Genomic DNA, 14,045 nt, shown 5'->3' with positions numbered 1-14,045 from the left:
CATACAATGAAAGATCCTTCATAAAGATAACTTCTGTGTCAGAAACCACGTGTGGCTTTGTAAAAGCACCAAATAAATAAAAATAAACATCATATATCCTGAACTTTTGCAAATATTTTGCTCTATGAAGCTCTAAAATAGGCTTTCTAAGATTATCTGACTTACATGGGCTTCTTAAGTTTTCCATTCACATTTCTCAATATCAAACACTGAAGAAGCTGCCATCTCAGATAACAAACATTTACTGCAGTTCACGACATGTGTATCTGTGTAATGATTTTGTACATATATGTACAGGATACTGGATATATGAATTCTACTAATTACCTTAATCTCGGCTACTTTTGATCTCTTCTGCCAATCCCAGACAGTCAGCATGTGCTCGTTAGAATCATCGATCACACACAAATGTGTACCTGAGTCCTTAAGAGAAGAAATTAGCAAAGCATGTCATCATTAGATGTAGGCTAAGCTACAAGTCAGATAGAATTCAAAACAGTGGAGAAGACCTTGCAATTGGTCCTTCCTAGACCTTGGCTACAGCTTGTGGTTAGTGAGGAGAGAGTTTAACCATAAACCCCAGTTCGGATGACATGATGAGCCAAATATTGCCTTATGGTGCAGCAGGCTGAGGAGGAAAAAAATGGCTGCAACGTCACTCCAAGAGTCCACACATTTGCTGGTCTTGGTAAGCCACAGTTTGGCCTACCAAGTCATAAGAAGCAGGCCAATGTGATGTATGCAGATAAAACTTGTTCAAATCCATTTCCCTATTATTTCGATGATTATTTGAGGTTATTAATACCTAGCTTTCAATATTTACAATGACGTTTTACTTACTTTCAAGTGCAGATTCACACACAAACCAGGTGCAACAACAGCATGGTTTGGGTTACATGCTCAATCTGTAAATGACTCTGAACGTGGAAGGAAATCGGCCACAAGTGGCCAGCTTAATCTTTCTGCTAGACTCTCAAGTTGCTACGTGTAAAATCTTGGCACACCAGAGCAGCTGCTGCTCATGCTGTGGTGTAGTAGTTGAGAGTGTTGGACTAGACCTGGGAGAACAGGGTTCAACTCCTCACTCAGCTGTGAAGCACACTAGGTGACCCCGAGACAATCACACAGTAACATAAGAATACAATCACATATGGACAGGCTTAGGGTAGATAACATGCCCAGCATTAGAAATGCTGGAAACGTCTTATCACATCCTAAAAGTCAATCCAAGCAGCTGATTTTCTCTTCTACCTTTGTCTAGTATACTGTCCACTGCCACATATCCCTAAGTACATTAAATGTGCCCAAGATGTAACACATGCACATGTTCCATTGGTGCTAAGTTAGATAAAAACTATTATTAAAGTCAGGTAGGTCACCTTTGACCCGAGAAACCTCATACTTGTTTTCTTCTTCTACAAAACCTCACTATTTTGACAAATGTAGGATGCACTGCTATCACCACCCCATCAGAGATGTAGAAATACAAATGTTTATGCTACAAACACTGATATGGCCAATGCTGAAGTACTGAGACTAGACAGTTGCTATTTAAAGAAATGGATAGGGCTAAGCTATTTTTGAAAAGGGCAGAAGTGCAAAGCAAGGGTTTCCTTATTTCCTGTTCTAGGTCAAGTCCAACATCAGAGGGGAAAACAAATCCTTTGTATCAGAGCTTGCCAAAATTTAGCCTTCCTGAACTTACTCACAAGAAACAAATCTTTCAGCAGGTGTTGAAACAAATACACAATGCAGCCTTCATTTCTATTTCTGGCGTTGCTTGCGGACTTTGTGGGGTTCTTTTGTGTGTTGTTGTTCGGCCATCTGTCCTGTGTTGCACCATGGAGAGCTATCTACCCTCTAGAGAGCCGCGTTTTAGTAGAATTTACACACCCATCCCCACAGTTCTCAACACTCTTAAGTTGCATGTTAAGTGACTCATTCTGGTTTTTCATTATTTTTCACAATTAGGGCAATTCGGGGGGGGGGGATAAAATGTCATAGCATAGACTTGGTGTCAGCAACTGTCAGAACACTAAGTGATGGAGATTTCCATAGGATCTGGCTGCTTGAGAACTAAAGTAGGGTTGGGGAAACCCATGATCCTCTCGATGCTGTCGCATGCCAACTCCAATCAGCCCTAACCAGGCACTGACAATGGTCACTGGCAGAACCTGGAATACAGTAACATCTGGGAGGCCATGGGTTTCCCATCCCTGAGCTTAAGCACCACAACTCCCATGCCACTGTACTGTGTGCATCATGCCACTGTACTGTGTGCATGTCATGTGTTGATCCAGCGCACCATGCTGATGTAGGAGGATTGGCTGGAACTGCTAGGCTGACAATAACCTTAGGACAAAGCTTTGTTGTACAAAGCTACAATGCCCTGGTGCAGTTAACTAGCAAACAAGCAAACAAGAAGAATGCACAGAAGTCTGAGGATGGCTGCAATTGGACAGACTGAGTTGGAAACCATGCACCAGCTTTATGAGTACAGTACTCTGCACACAATATGAAGCATATTCTTCCATAGTGGAAAAGGAACTGATTAGCAGCATGGATGGGGCAGACTCTCCTACTCCCTTTATCTGCCACTGGATGCAGGTTTACAAACAGGTTAGCACAAGTCATACTGCAAACCCTCAAAGATACTTAAGTCCCTTAAGTCCACAGAAGTAATGCAATATCAAGTTTTGTTGCTTAACAACAAAATACATATGAATCCACAGGTGTTTCACACAACCTTGCATATAGTAAAAGTAAAGGGACCCTGACCATTAGGTCCAGTTGTGACCGACTCTTGGGTTGCGGCACTCATCTCGCTTTTTTGGCCGAGGAAGCCGGCGTACAGTCATGTGGCCAGCATGACTAAGCTGCTTCTGGCGAACCAGAGCAGCGCATGGAAACGCCGTTTACCTTCCCGCCAGAGTGGTACCTATTTATCTACTTGCACTTTGACATACTTTCGAACTGCTAGGTGGGCAGGAGCAGGGACCGAGCAATGGGAGCTCACTCCATCGCAGGGATTCGAACCGCTGACCTTCTGATCGGCAAGTCCTAGGCTCTGTGGTTTAACCCACAGCGCCACCCGCGTCCCTGCATATAGTAGCTAGTTCTTTAAAAAGGTGATGTTGTGTACTATATATGCCTGTCAGCCATTTCCTTGCTGTATCTTACATGACTCTGGTTTGATTGAGAGAGAGGGGGTATTGCTGTAAAATCCAGAAACTGTTTTTTGTTTCGTTTGTTTAAAAATGCATTTCCCTGCTTACCGCTTTTGAAAAATCCAGGCATCCTACTCCACGCTCGAAAGTCCCAAGGCCAATGACTTGCAGAGTTGCCACACTCACCGAATCCCATACTCTAACATGGGGAGGCAAAGACTGAAAATAAAAACAATTTCATGGAAATGGTTACTGAAAGGAGCTGAAAATAGAAACATGCAAAATTAGCCTTACATTAAGCAGTTTAATCTTTTGGTTGAGGTGAACACCACCAATTACTAAGAAAGGAAGACCTTGCAACAATACGGGTAACTGAGCATGCTGCTTTTCAGATCAACCTTCAGAAACAGGATTTACAGTGTAATCTTATACGTTTGCTTTAAGGCAAGTTCCAATGTTGTTTGCTCCTAGGCAAGTAGGTATAGGATTTCAGCCTTACTTGCAAACACCTTGTCACGAGAGGGGGAAAGTGCATTGAAACACCAGTCTGAATAGCAACTAACCAGGCATTTGGTAAAACAATATTTGCAATGGGTGGGATCTAGAGCTGAACAAGCTGAAATCTGTTCACATCACAGGGTTCACCCCCTCCCCAAAAAAGCCTCCTCTGAGGGATTCGTGATAACAGACACAAAAAAGCTAATAAATCATGAAACTAGCAAAAATGACTGATGCAACAGACTCTGAAATGAAGATCAATCTGCAATTAATCCAGAATGCGGCAGCTAGACTGGTGACTGGGAGTGGCCGCCGGGACCACATAACAGCGGTCCTGAGAGATCTGCATTGGCTCCCAGTACGTTTCTGAGCACAATTCAAAGTGTTGGTGCTGACCTTTAAAGTCCTAAATGGCCTCGGTCCTGTATAGCTGAAGGAGCGTCTCCACCCCCATTATTCAGCCCGGACACTGAGACCCAGCGCCGATGGCCTTCTGGCAGTTCCCTCACTGTGAGAAGTGAGGTTAAAGGGAACCAGACAGAGGGTCTTCTCAGTAGTGGCGCCCGCCCTGTGGAACACCCTCCCATCAGATGTCAAGGAAATAAGCAGCTATCCTATTTTTAAAACACATCTGAAAGCAGCCCTGTTTAGGGAAGTTTTTAATATTTAATGCTGTATTGTTTCTAACACTTGATTGGGAGCTGCCCAGAGAGGCTGGGGAAACTCAGCCAGATGGGCGGGGTATAACTAATAAATTATTATTATATTATTAGGTCAACTATCAGCTGGTGTAACTTCATTTCTTTGGAGTGAATTAGTCAAAACGTGACCTCGGTCAAAGTGTCTCTTCCTCCCAACAGCCAAGTCGTCCATCTATATATACTTTGCAGAGATGAGATTGGCTTTAAGTGCCAATCACAGCTATGCACAGGACTGTTTATGAGTGCTGCCACTTTGCTGTGTGCTCCTGCTGTGCTTTTTTGCCAAAGGCTTTGGGTCTTTTGACTAAGGCACGAGGTCATGTTTTGTTTTCCTTGAAGCTGTGAGAGCACATGGGTAGCCTCAGTTCCAGTAAGAGTTGCTCCCCCCACCCTTTGGGAAGGGGAGAGAAGAGGGATGGGAAGTCTGGCTAAAATAAATGTTTCAAGATCCCCGTGGGCCTTCTGCGGGAAATACGCAACGCACAACGGATTAAGATTATGCATGAACTTGTGCTTTTCTAATTATGCACCAGAAGTGAGCAGAAGTGAAAAGCAGACACTCCACAAGGCCTTCCTGGTTCCCATAAACACAAACCAGCTATTGAGGCAGGATTTCTTTAAAAGCTTACTCTTCCATCTTTATCCACTCCAGCTAGCTGTCCAGTTGCAATCCTGATTTTGTCTGGGTGCACAGCAAGGCTAGAAGACACAATGCCAACAAGGAAGTCACTTGTTGTGGGCGAACATTCATGGTAACAACTTGCTTTTACAAATGCCCTTTCACGGAACCCCTGTTCTGAGAAAAGAAGAGTGTGACACTGAACAGCTTTTAGCACAACAGCAGCACATTGCTTCTGAGGGTTGTGCGGTCCGTGTGCAGCTTGGAGTGTGCTAAATCTGTTATATGGTGATGAAGGCAAAAATTTCATAAAATCATAGAATTGGCAGGGACTATGAGGGTCATCTATTCCATGCATAGGCAAACTCGGCCCTCAAGATGTTTTGGGACTACAATTCCCATCATCCCTGACCACTGGTCCTGTTAGCTAGGGATCATGGGAGTTGTAGTTCCAAAAAACATCCAGAGGGCCAAGTTTGCCTATGCCTAATCTAGTCCAACAGCCTGCAATGTATTCCTAGACCTCTGTAGCCTTCAGATCTCTCTCCATGCCACAGCCCTCACTGAATCTGCCTTGCAGCTGGAGTGCTTTTGCCTGGCTGGAATGTGTCCTTGAACCCTTGTTTGTCTAGACAGAGAGGAGCGTGTGTGAATGTGTCCAGAAACAATCCTGCTCTACAATGGGGGGGGGGAATGGCACTTGTTGCTCCACCCGCTTCTCCCTCTGGCCGAGCCTGCCATTGGTTTGTGGCCCTTGGAAGGTTTCCCAGGAGGAAATGTGGTCTTAAGGCTGAAAAATGTATCCCATGCCTGCTATGGACCAAGCACCCGAGAAGGAGACTCCTCTTTCTTCCTCACTAAAAAAAACAACCTGTTGCTCTAATCCAGATTCGAATGACCTCGCTACTATTTTCAGCAGATCATTCGTATGCAAAATCTGGTACAGAATATGAATAGTCACATTTGTAAGACATACCACAGAAGCTTCACAACACTAACCATTTAATGCAGTCTGTATGTCCCAAGTAGTGGCGCTGAGTCCTCTCTTCATAGTTAAACAGTACTACCACGGATGCTATGAAATATACTATTTCTCCAGTAGGAAGGAGGTAAACATTGGCTCGACAGTCCCTTCCACGATAGCCATATCTTTTTTTTTTTAGGTCAAGGTTTTTAAAATCCATGAATATTAAAAGAGAATCAGTTCCACAAATCTCACACCGTGAAGGTCTGTGGCAACGGGAATGAATAGATCATTCTTTCATAATCTGCCTCAGATGTGAAACACTGTACCTCCGCCATACATATATTTTAACTTTTGGGAACTCAGGTTCCCCTTGCTTTTTGGTGTGTGTGTTAAGTAAAAGGCACATAGGAAACAAATGTACTGCAAGTTGCGTGAGTATAAAACAAACACACGAAGACTACCCTGAAGTATGAAGATTAAAACAGAGTCAAGTTTGTAAACCTGAAATGTGAAATTTTCATTAGGCAATAATAGAAGCCGCTGCACAACCTTTAAGTACCTTAACCTGTTTTGCAGTCATGGAATTGCATCAGACAGCACAGGCCTTCCTATTGCTCCATTCCGGAGAGGAAGTGTATCAGTTCCATTTGGCCTTTTAAAAGAAGTGTGTGAAAATTCCAAAAGCTCCTCGCAAGGTGGCAAGACACCGCTAAGCAATTGCAAAATATTCAGAACCCTTTTTAGGATTACAGCAGGAGAAAAGTAATTTTTAAAAATATGGTGTGAAATAAAACAACTTCTGCACAATAGAAACATGAAGAAAATAAATAAAATATTATCCACCGCCTCTTTTTAGTTTCTGCTACCTGTTTCTATTTATTATTATATTGTTGGCTTCAATTGTGAGCTTCCCTGAATGTTGTATACATGACAGACAAGTGGGATATTCCTTTTTTATTTATTTAATATAAACGAATAAAAGAGGCCCAGGTAAAGGGGAGAGAGGCAGAAAGATGGGGCTGCAGGGCTTCTCTACCTGTTCTGCAGAAAAAACAGCAACTTTTGGCTTCTCCTCTCTTTGAAACCTTCAAACCCCAGCTGCTCATTACAATAATTCTGTCTAGCTGTTGTTGTTTTACTTCTTCCCTCCAAATCTCTTTTACCTTTTTGTCATGTTTTTTGCAGGGACTGTCTGGTTACTGAAATCTGTCAACTACTCTTGGGAGTCTTTTCTGACTAAAGAGTGGGATAAAAATGCTTTAAATAAATACACATAAGGAGACTGGAAGCTAAAATACTCCTACACACACAAACACTCTTATTATTTCAGGAGATTAGCATAGTGGCAGCATCATATCTGCGCTGGTACCTTCACAAACCATGGTTAGCACTAAGTCACTGGCCTGAATCACATATTATGCTAAGCCAAACCATGGTTTAGCAAGGATGCATCTCCTAGAGGAGATAATGGCTCCTTTGCTGAGCCATGGTTTGGCTTAGAGTGTTGACCAAATCTGGGTTGATGGTTTAGCTCTCTCCAGGCTCACTAAAAGCTACAAAGGTATAGGAGCCTTAATACATCTCGTTGCACTGATATATTTTATTTGGAAACATTTCTGGGGTGTTAGCACTAGATATCCTCTTCTGAACTAAATCAATCTTCCTCAATCTTGGCACCCCCTGTTCTGCTGGACTTCAGCTTCCACCTCCCCAGACAACATGCCTAACGCTCAGGGATGAAGGGGCAGGAGGTCCAACAAGGTTAGAAAAGATTGGACTATATGGGTGCTTGGATCTGATCCTGCAAATAAACTCCTAAATGTTCTCAAATGAAACAGTAACCCAATGCTTAACTGTGTGGAATGTGCAAAGCATTGGAGGGACTGTGGGAAAACGCCTGTGCCAAGCAAGAAGGAAGAAGTCAACACAAACAGCACCAGGAAACTATGAGTGGTTACCAGACGAAAACCAATAGCCTATTATTTAGTGATCCCAAAATTATTTTTCCCTTAGAGGAAGGACTTTTCTTTTTCTTTACACTACTATTAAATTATGCAGGCTTCACAGTGATAAAAGAAAACAGGAAACTAGACAGAAAAAGGAGGGGTGGGGGTGGGGAAAGAAAAAAGAAAAAACCACTGGAAAAAAACAAGTGGGGTTTTTTGTTTTTTGTCTAGGTTTGTGATAAGGATACACCCACTCCAGTTTTAATTTCTCAGAAGGCAGCTCTGTCTTGATTTCGTAATATTTGTCTACCTCTGAAGGAAGAAACATTGTGATTGGTCGTCCCCGCATGAACATCTTGATGTACTCTCCTTCTGTCAAAACAAAACAAAAGCATGCACTGTAAGTGAGTTTGCTTTGCAAGCAGAAATGCTCACAGACCCTGTAAAGAACTACATTTTTAAAAAGTGTAAGCTATGGATTTGATACAGATCCTGGTAGGACATCATCAGTACAACTTTTCTGGCTCAGACCTAATAAGGCGGAATAAATACTTCTTTCTCACCACCCACCAAGATATGCTTCTGACCATCTTATCAACTTCAAAGCCCGATGGATGTAATCTATGGGCTGCTGCCCTCTTACCGAAAGGCACTGAATCTTTGTCAACATTTGCTGCTTCTCCCCACTTCTCCATTCAATTGGTATTCATTTAACAGTTCTACGTGGCCACTCCTAAAATTTCTAAGGAGAGCAAGACTGGAGCCTCTCTTCTTCCAGCCCAAGACACAACTTAAGAAAAAGCAAAATGTGCAAGTAGCAGGGAGCAAGGACCAATTTTTACAGGCTCAGGAAGAGGCACATTAAGCCGTGCCTGGTGGGTGAGATGCCACCCCACTGCTTTTCAGGGTGGCATAACCATCCCATTACCTTTCTCCAACTTTGGGCTCTGGGCCATATAGAAAATTTACTTCCTTTGCAGTTGAGCACAAGACTGTCTCCACTTTCAGATTATTCACCCCCACCCACCACACGTTGAATGAAAAGATAGATTAGGGGTCAGCAAACTTTTTCAGCAAGGGGCTGGTTCACCGTCCCCCAAACCTAGTGGGGGGCTGGACTATATTTTGAAGAAAAATAAAAATGAACGAATTCCTATGCCCCACAAATAACCCAGAGATGCATTTTAAATAAAAGGACACATTCTACTCATGTAAAAACACACTGATTCCTGGACTGACCATGGGCCGGATTTAGAAGACGATTGGCGAACTAAGCCACTTCTGGCGAACCAGAGCACCACACGGAAACGCCGTTTACCTTCCCACCGGAGCGGTACCTATTTATCTACTTGCACTTTGACATGCTTTCGAACTGCTAGGTTGGCAGGAGCAGGGACCGAGCAACGGGAGCTCACCCCATCGCGGGGATTCGAACCGCCGACCTTCTAGAGTCCTAGGCTCTGTGGTTTAACCCACAGCGCCACCCGCGCGTCCCACCCACGGATTAGACACACTGAAAAAGTCAAGACGTATGCAGCCTGCAGTGTGAATGACACCACAAGCAGAGACCATCACATTTTAGAGCCTAAAAAGAAAGTATTTCATAGGAGAGAGAGGTAAGGCCAAGTCTATTAAGAAACTATGTTATTAAAATGAGAGGTAAAGCCTATGCAGTAAATAATATATACACCTCATCCCAATTAAACTCTGAAGAGCAAGCTTTATTCTTCTTCAGGTGTTTTATTGTAATACCTACCAAGGGGGAACTTTTATGCATCTCAACATTATCATCAGACTGATAAACGTTCACTTAAAGCTAACTATGGCTGTCACTGAATTAAAGGGATTACAGTGGTGCCCCGCAAGACGAATGCCTCGCAAGACGGAAAACTCGCTAGACTAAAGAGTTTTCCGTTTTGGAGGTGCTTCGCAAAACGAATCTCCTATGGGCTTGCTTCGCAAGACGAAAATGTCTTGCGAGTTCCTGCGGGGTTTCCCCCCCCCCCTTTTCTAAGCCGCTAAGCCGCTTATCAGCTGATCCGATAAGCTGATAAGCAGCTAAAAGCCGCTAATAGCGCTAATCCTCTAATCCGTCAATGGGCTTGCTTCGCAAGACGAAAAAACCGCTAGACCAAGAGAATCACAGAATGAATTATTTTCGTCTTGCGAGACACCACTGTATAGTTTTATTCTATTCAAGGTTTATTAAATCTGCATAAATCAATATTTTTCAAGGGATGGGATCACCTTTCTATTGTCTAAGGAAGCCTTGCTGCAATTCTGGGTCCCCAGAGGTTGTTGCATTGCAGCCCCCATCATCCCCACCTAGTATGGCCAACAGCCAGGGATAATGGGAACTGTAGTCCAGCAACTTTTGAAGATCAAAGGTTTATGGAGGCTGATTCAAGTGTTTTATATTGATTTATCTTTTGGCTGACCAGTCTCCTGAGATTACTGCCACGGAAGCTAGTTTTTGTGTGGTGGTCATAGCTTGTCAGAGCAGGATCTTGTCCTAATTTTAAAATTATTAACACTTAAGTTGTCACTCATCATTTTAATATATAGTGAGGGGGGAGGGAAGTATTTGTTCCCTTGCTAAATTTACCCGTTTGCCCTCTGATGAAGAAATGACCAGTCCATCATTTTAATGGTAGGTTTATTGTAGCTGTGAGAGACAGAATAACAACAGGGGAAACCCCAGAAACCCAGAAGACAAAAGTCAGAGATTGATGTGCATTATAATGAGTGAAATAAGTATTTGATCCCTCTGCAAAAGATGACTTGGTACTTGGTGGCAAAACCCTTGTTGGCAAATACAGAGGTCAGATGTTTCTTGTAGGTGGCCACCAGGTTTGCACACATCTCAGGAGGTATTTTCGTCCCACTCCTCTTTGCAGATCCTCTCCAAGTCAGTAAGATTTCAAGGCTGATGTGTAGCTACTCGAACCTTCAGCTGCCTCCGCAGATTTTCAATGGGATTAAGGTCTGGAAACTGGCTAGGCCACTCCAGAACCTTAATGTGCTTCTTCTTCAGCCATTTCTTCGTTGCCTTGGCCATGTGTTCTGGGTCATTGTCATGCTGGAATACCTATCCTTGACCCATTTTCAATGCCCTGGCTGAGGGAAGGAGGTGCTCATCCAAGATTTGATGATACATGGTCCTGTCCATCATCCCTTCGATGCGGTGAAGGTGTCCTGTCCCCTTAGCAGAAAAACACCCCTAAAGCATAATATGTTCCCCTCCATGCTTGATGATGGGGATGGTGTTCTTGGAATCGTAAGCAGCATTCCTCCTCCTCCAAACACGGCGAGTTGAGTTGATGCCAAAGAGCTTGATTTTGGCCTCAGCTGACCACAATGCTTTCACCTAGTTCTCCTCTGGGTCATTCAGATGTGCACTGGCAAACTGCAGATGGGTCTGTACAAGTGCTGTCTTGAGCAAGGGGATCTTGCGGGCTCTGCAAGATCTCAGTCCTTCACAACGTAGCATGTTACCAACTGTTTTCATGGCGACTATGGTCCCAGCTGCCCTGAGATCATTGACAAGTCCCCCCCCCCCCCGTGTAGTTCTGGGCTGCTTTATCGCCGTTCTCCTGATCATGGCAACTCCATGAGATGAGATCTTGCATGGAGCCCAAGGCTGAGGGAGGTTGACAGTTATTTTGTGTTTCTTCCATTTGCGAATTATTGCACCAACTGTTGTCACCTTCTCACCAAGCTGCTTGGCAATAGTCTTGTAGCCCAGTCCAGCCTTGGGCAGGTCTACAATCTTGTCCCTGACATCCTTGGACAGCTCTTTGGTCTTGGTCATGGTGGCTGCTTTGGAATCTGCTGGATTGATTGTTTCTGTCGACAGGTGTCTTTTGTATAGGTACTGTTAACGAGCTGGGATTACAGGTAAGATCTCTCCCTTACAGCAGGTGCTTCTAATCTCATCTTGTTACATACCAGGTAACCTGACATCTGGCCGGTTGATAGGGGATCAAATACTTATTTCACTCATTATAATGCACATCAACCTTTCCCCCCCTCACGGTAATTATTTTATATTTCCTAATGTTTTGATATTTTACATTGCTTTTAAGTTCTATATTTAATATTGTACTTAATGTACCATACTGTGCCTTATGTATTTTGTTTTCTTCTCTCCTTCTCAACTGGTTATTGACTGAAATAAATGAAATGCAATTATTGCCCTAAGTGAACTCAGAAGTGTCACGAGAGAAACAGGAGGTTCAAGTGTGGTGCTGTGGAAGTTCAGGTTATAAATAGCACTGACAAAAGACACCAAGCATCTCTCCTGTTTCCTCACCCCAAAGAAATAACAGGAAAACCAAAGTAGCATTGTTTTCTTCTGGTAGGCTACACAAACTTCGGAGAACTCACTGAGCGCATTTTCAGACCTTTTTAAATTAAAAAGTCTGTATAAACAAATTTTGATTGACCTTACATGGGGGCGGTAAAGCCTCTCACACACATCCTTGTTTCTCTTTTTGAAATCCAACACTACAAAACGTTCTCTTAGGTATACAAGCCCACAGGGCAATTATAGCATTAATGCAAAACTTTTTTTGGAAACTGTACAGGTAATGGCGGCGTATCAACAAAAGCATTTTTACCAAACAGAAGGTTGTTGCCCAGGGACAAATTCCTGTAAATACAAGCAAGGAGAAGCAGCAGTTGAACTCCCTTTTAATTTATATTAGCTTAATTGCCGTGTTCTAGAACATCAAACTGAACTTTACTGGTCCCCTCCCAAACTGTTTAACTGTGGGCTTTTAAGGATATAATAAGATGAAGTATTTCATGTGTATCTCAAGCATACATCCTATACCCTCTTGTCCCCTGCCCTTTTTCGTCCAAATAAGAAAGCAAAAGGCCTCGTTTTAGAACAAATAGAACCAAAATGAAAAACAAAACAAAACACCCAAAGCATCCTTGTAAGAGGAAGGAGACACTGGTTTAATTTTAAATGTCATCATCCAGTTGGTGGGAGCCACAACCTTTGTATTAAGCTCTGTAAATGCAGCATATGGAAAGTTTGTAATAAAAAACCTGCCCTGAATTGCTTCAAGATGATACCTTTCATAGCAGGGATGGGAAACCTATGGTCCTTCTCAGGCTTCCTCAACCTCGGCTCTCTGGATGTTTTGAGACTACAATTACCAATCATCTCTGACCACTGGTCCTGCTAGCTAGGGATCATGGGAGTTGTAGGCCAAAAACATCTGGAGGGCCAAGGTTGAGGAAGCCTGGTCCTTCTGATGTTGGTGAGCTGCAACAGCTGGCTGGGGCTTATGGAAGGGCCACAGGTTGCCCACTCCTGTTTTATGCATATTAAATGGATTGCATGCTATTACATCCATGTACACAGAACTCTTCTACCCATGAAACCAAGACACGGAGGTTTTCTCTTGTTGCTGCTTGCAGAAAAGTTGTGTAAACTAAAAGCTCGATACCATAGCATAATTAGAGCAATCAGGAAGAATCTTTCGCAGTTTCTTATTGGTGTCATGTTCAAGGGGGGAGTGGGAAGGCTGGTGTTTTCCATGGTGATTCAGCTGCTAATTCAACTATCATGCAATGATAGTTTGAAATGGACCATTCAGTGGTTTAGTTCTGCCGCTGCTGTTAACAGATGTGAGCCAGTTGCCATAACGTACTTGGGCATCATGAGGTATGCATGTCAGCAACACACATCACTCATATCCAAACACTCCACACAGTTCAGCAGTACAAAATGGAAATGCTTCTACATACTGCAGTGGGGGAAAGCAGTCACATAGACGCAATTCCAAGCAGTCCCTATATGATTTAAGGCCATGTTGAGACCAACTCTTATTTTCCTAAGGAAAGAGATCCTACTGTTAAAATTCTGATCCAATGGTCTTCTTTTCACTTTGGAAAAACAACAGCACTAATCTGTGGTGTTGTAGTAGCACTTATATGATTTGGCAGCCTTTTCCGCAGGAGGTTTTCCTTCTACAATAATTGCAGAGTTGTCTCCAATGTTTCCTTGCTGCAACTCGAGGTGGAAAAAATAAATGCAACAATGCAACCAAGTAAGAGATGAGATACGCATCTTTGCAATGCGGAGTAAGTTAGATGTGCATTTAGGAAGAGACTCAGAGATGTCCATCACCTCTA

At 43.2% G+C, this 14,045-nt stretch overlaps 1 protein-coding gene across 3 annotated transcripts in view; it reads right to left on the bottom strand.

The window, feature by feature from the left end:
* The window catches only part of EML4 (EMAP like 4), an 89,901-nt gene that overhangs the window by 30,040 nt on the left and 45,816 nt on the right, over positions 1–14,045 (bottom strand). For all 3 annotated transcript variants that reach the window (XM_081185978.1, XM_081185977.1, XM_081185979.1), the window contains 5 exons: positions 8,147–8,270; positions 5,985–6,134; positions 4,996–5,065; positions 3,276–3,386; positions 328–423 (listed from right to left, as the gene is read on the bottom strand). In XM_081185978.1, coding sequence (XP_081042104.1) covers positions 328–423; positions 3,276–3,386; positions 4,996–5,065; positions 5,985–6,134; positions 8,147–8,270 — 551 coding nt within the window. The remainder of the gene's footprint in view (positions 1–327; positions 424–3,275; positions 3,387–4,995; positions 5,066–5,984; positions 6,135–8,146; positions 8,271–14,045) is intronic.

The sequence above is a fragment of the Podarcis bocagei genome (genome assembly GCF_964188305.1).
Source record: "Podarcis bocagei genome assembly, chromosome: 3".
NCBI lineage: Eukaryota > Metazoa > Chordata > Lepidosauria > Squamata > Lacertidae > Podarcis > Podarcis bocagei.
This window is presented reverse-complemented; position numbering and strand designations above follow the sequence as displayed.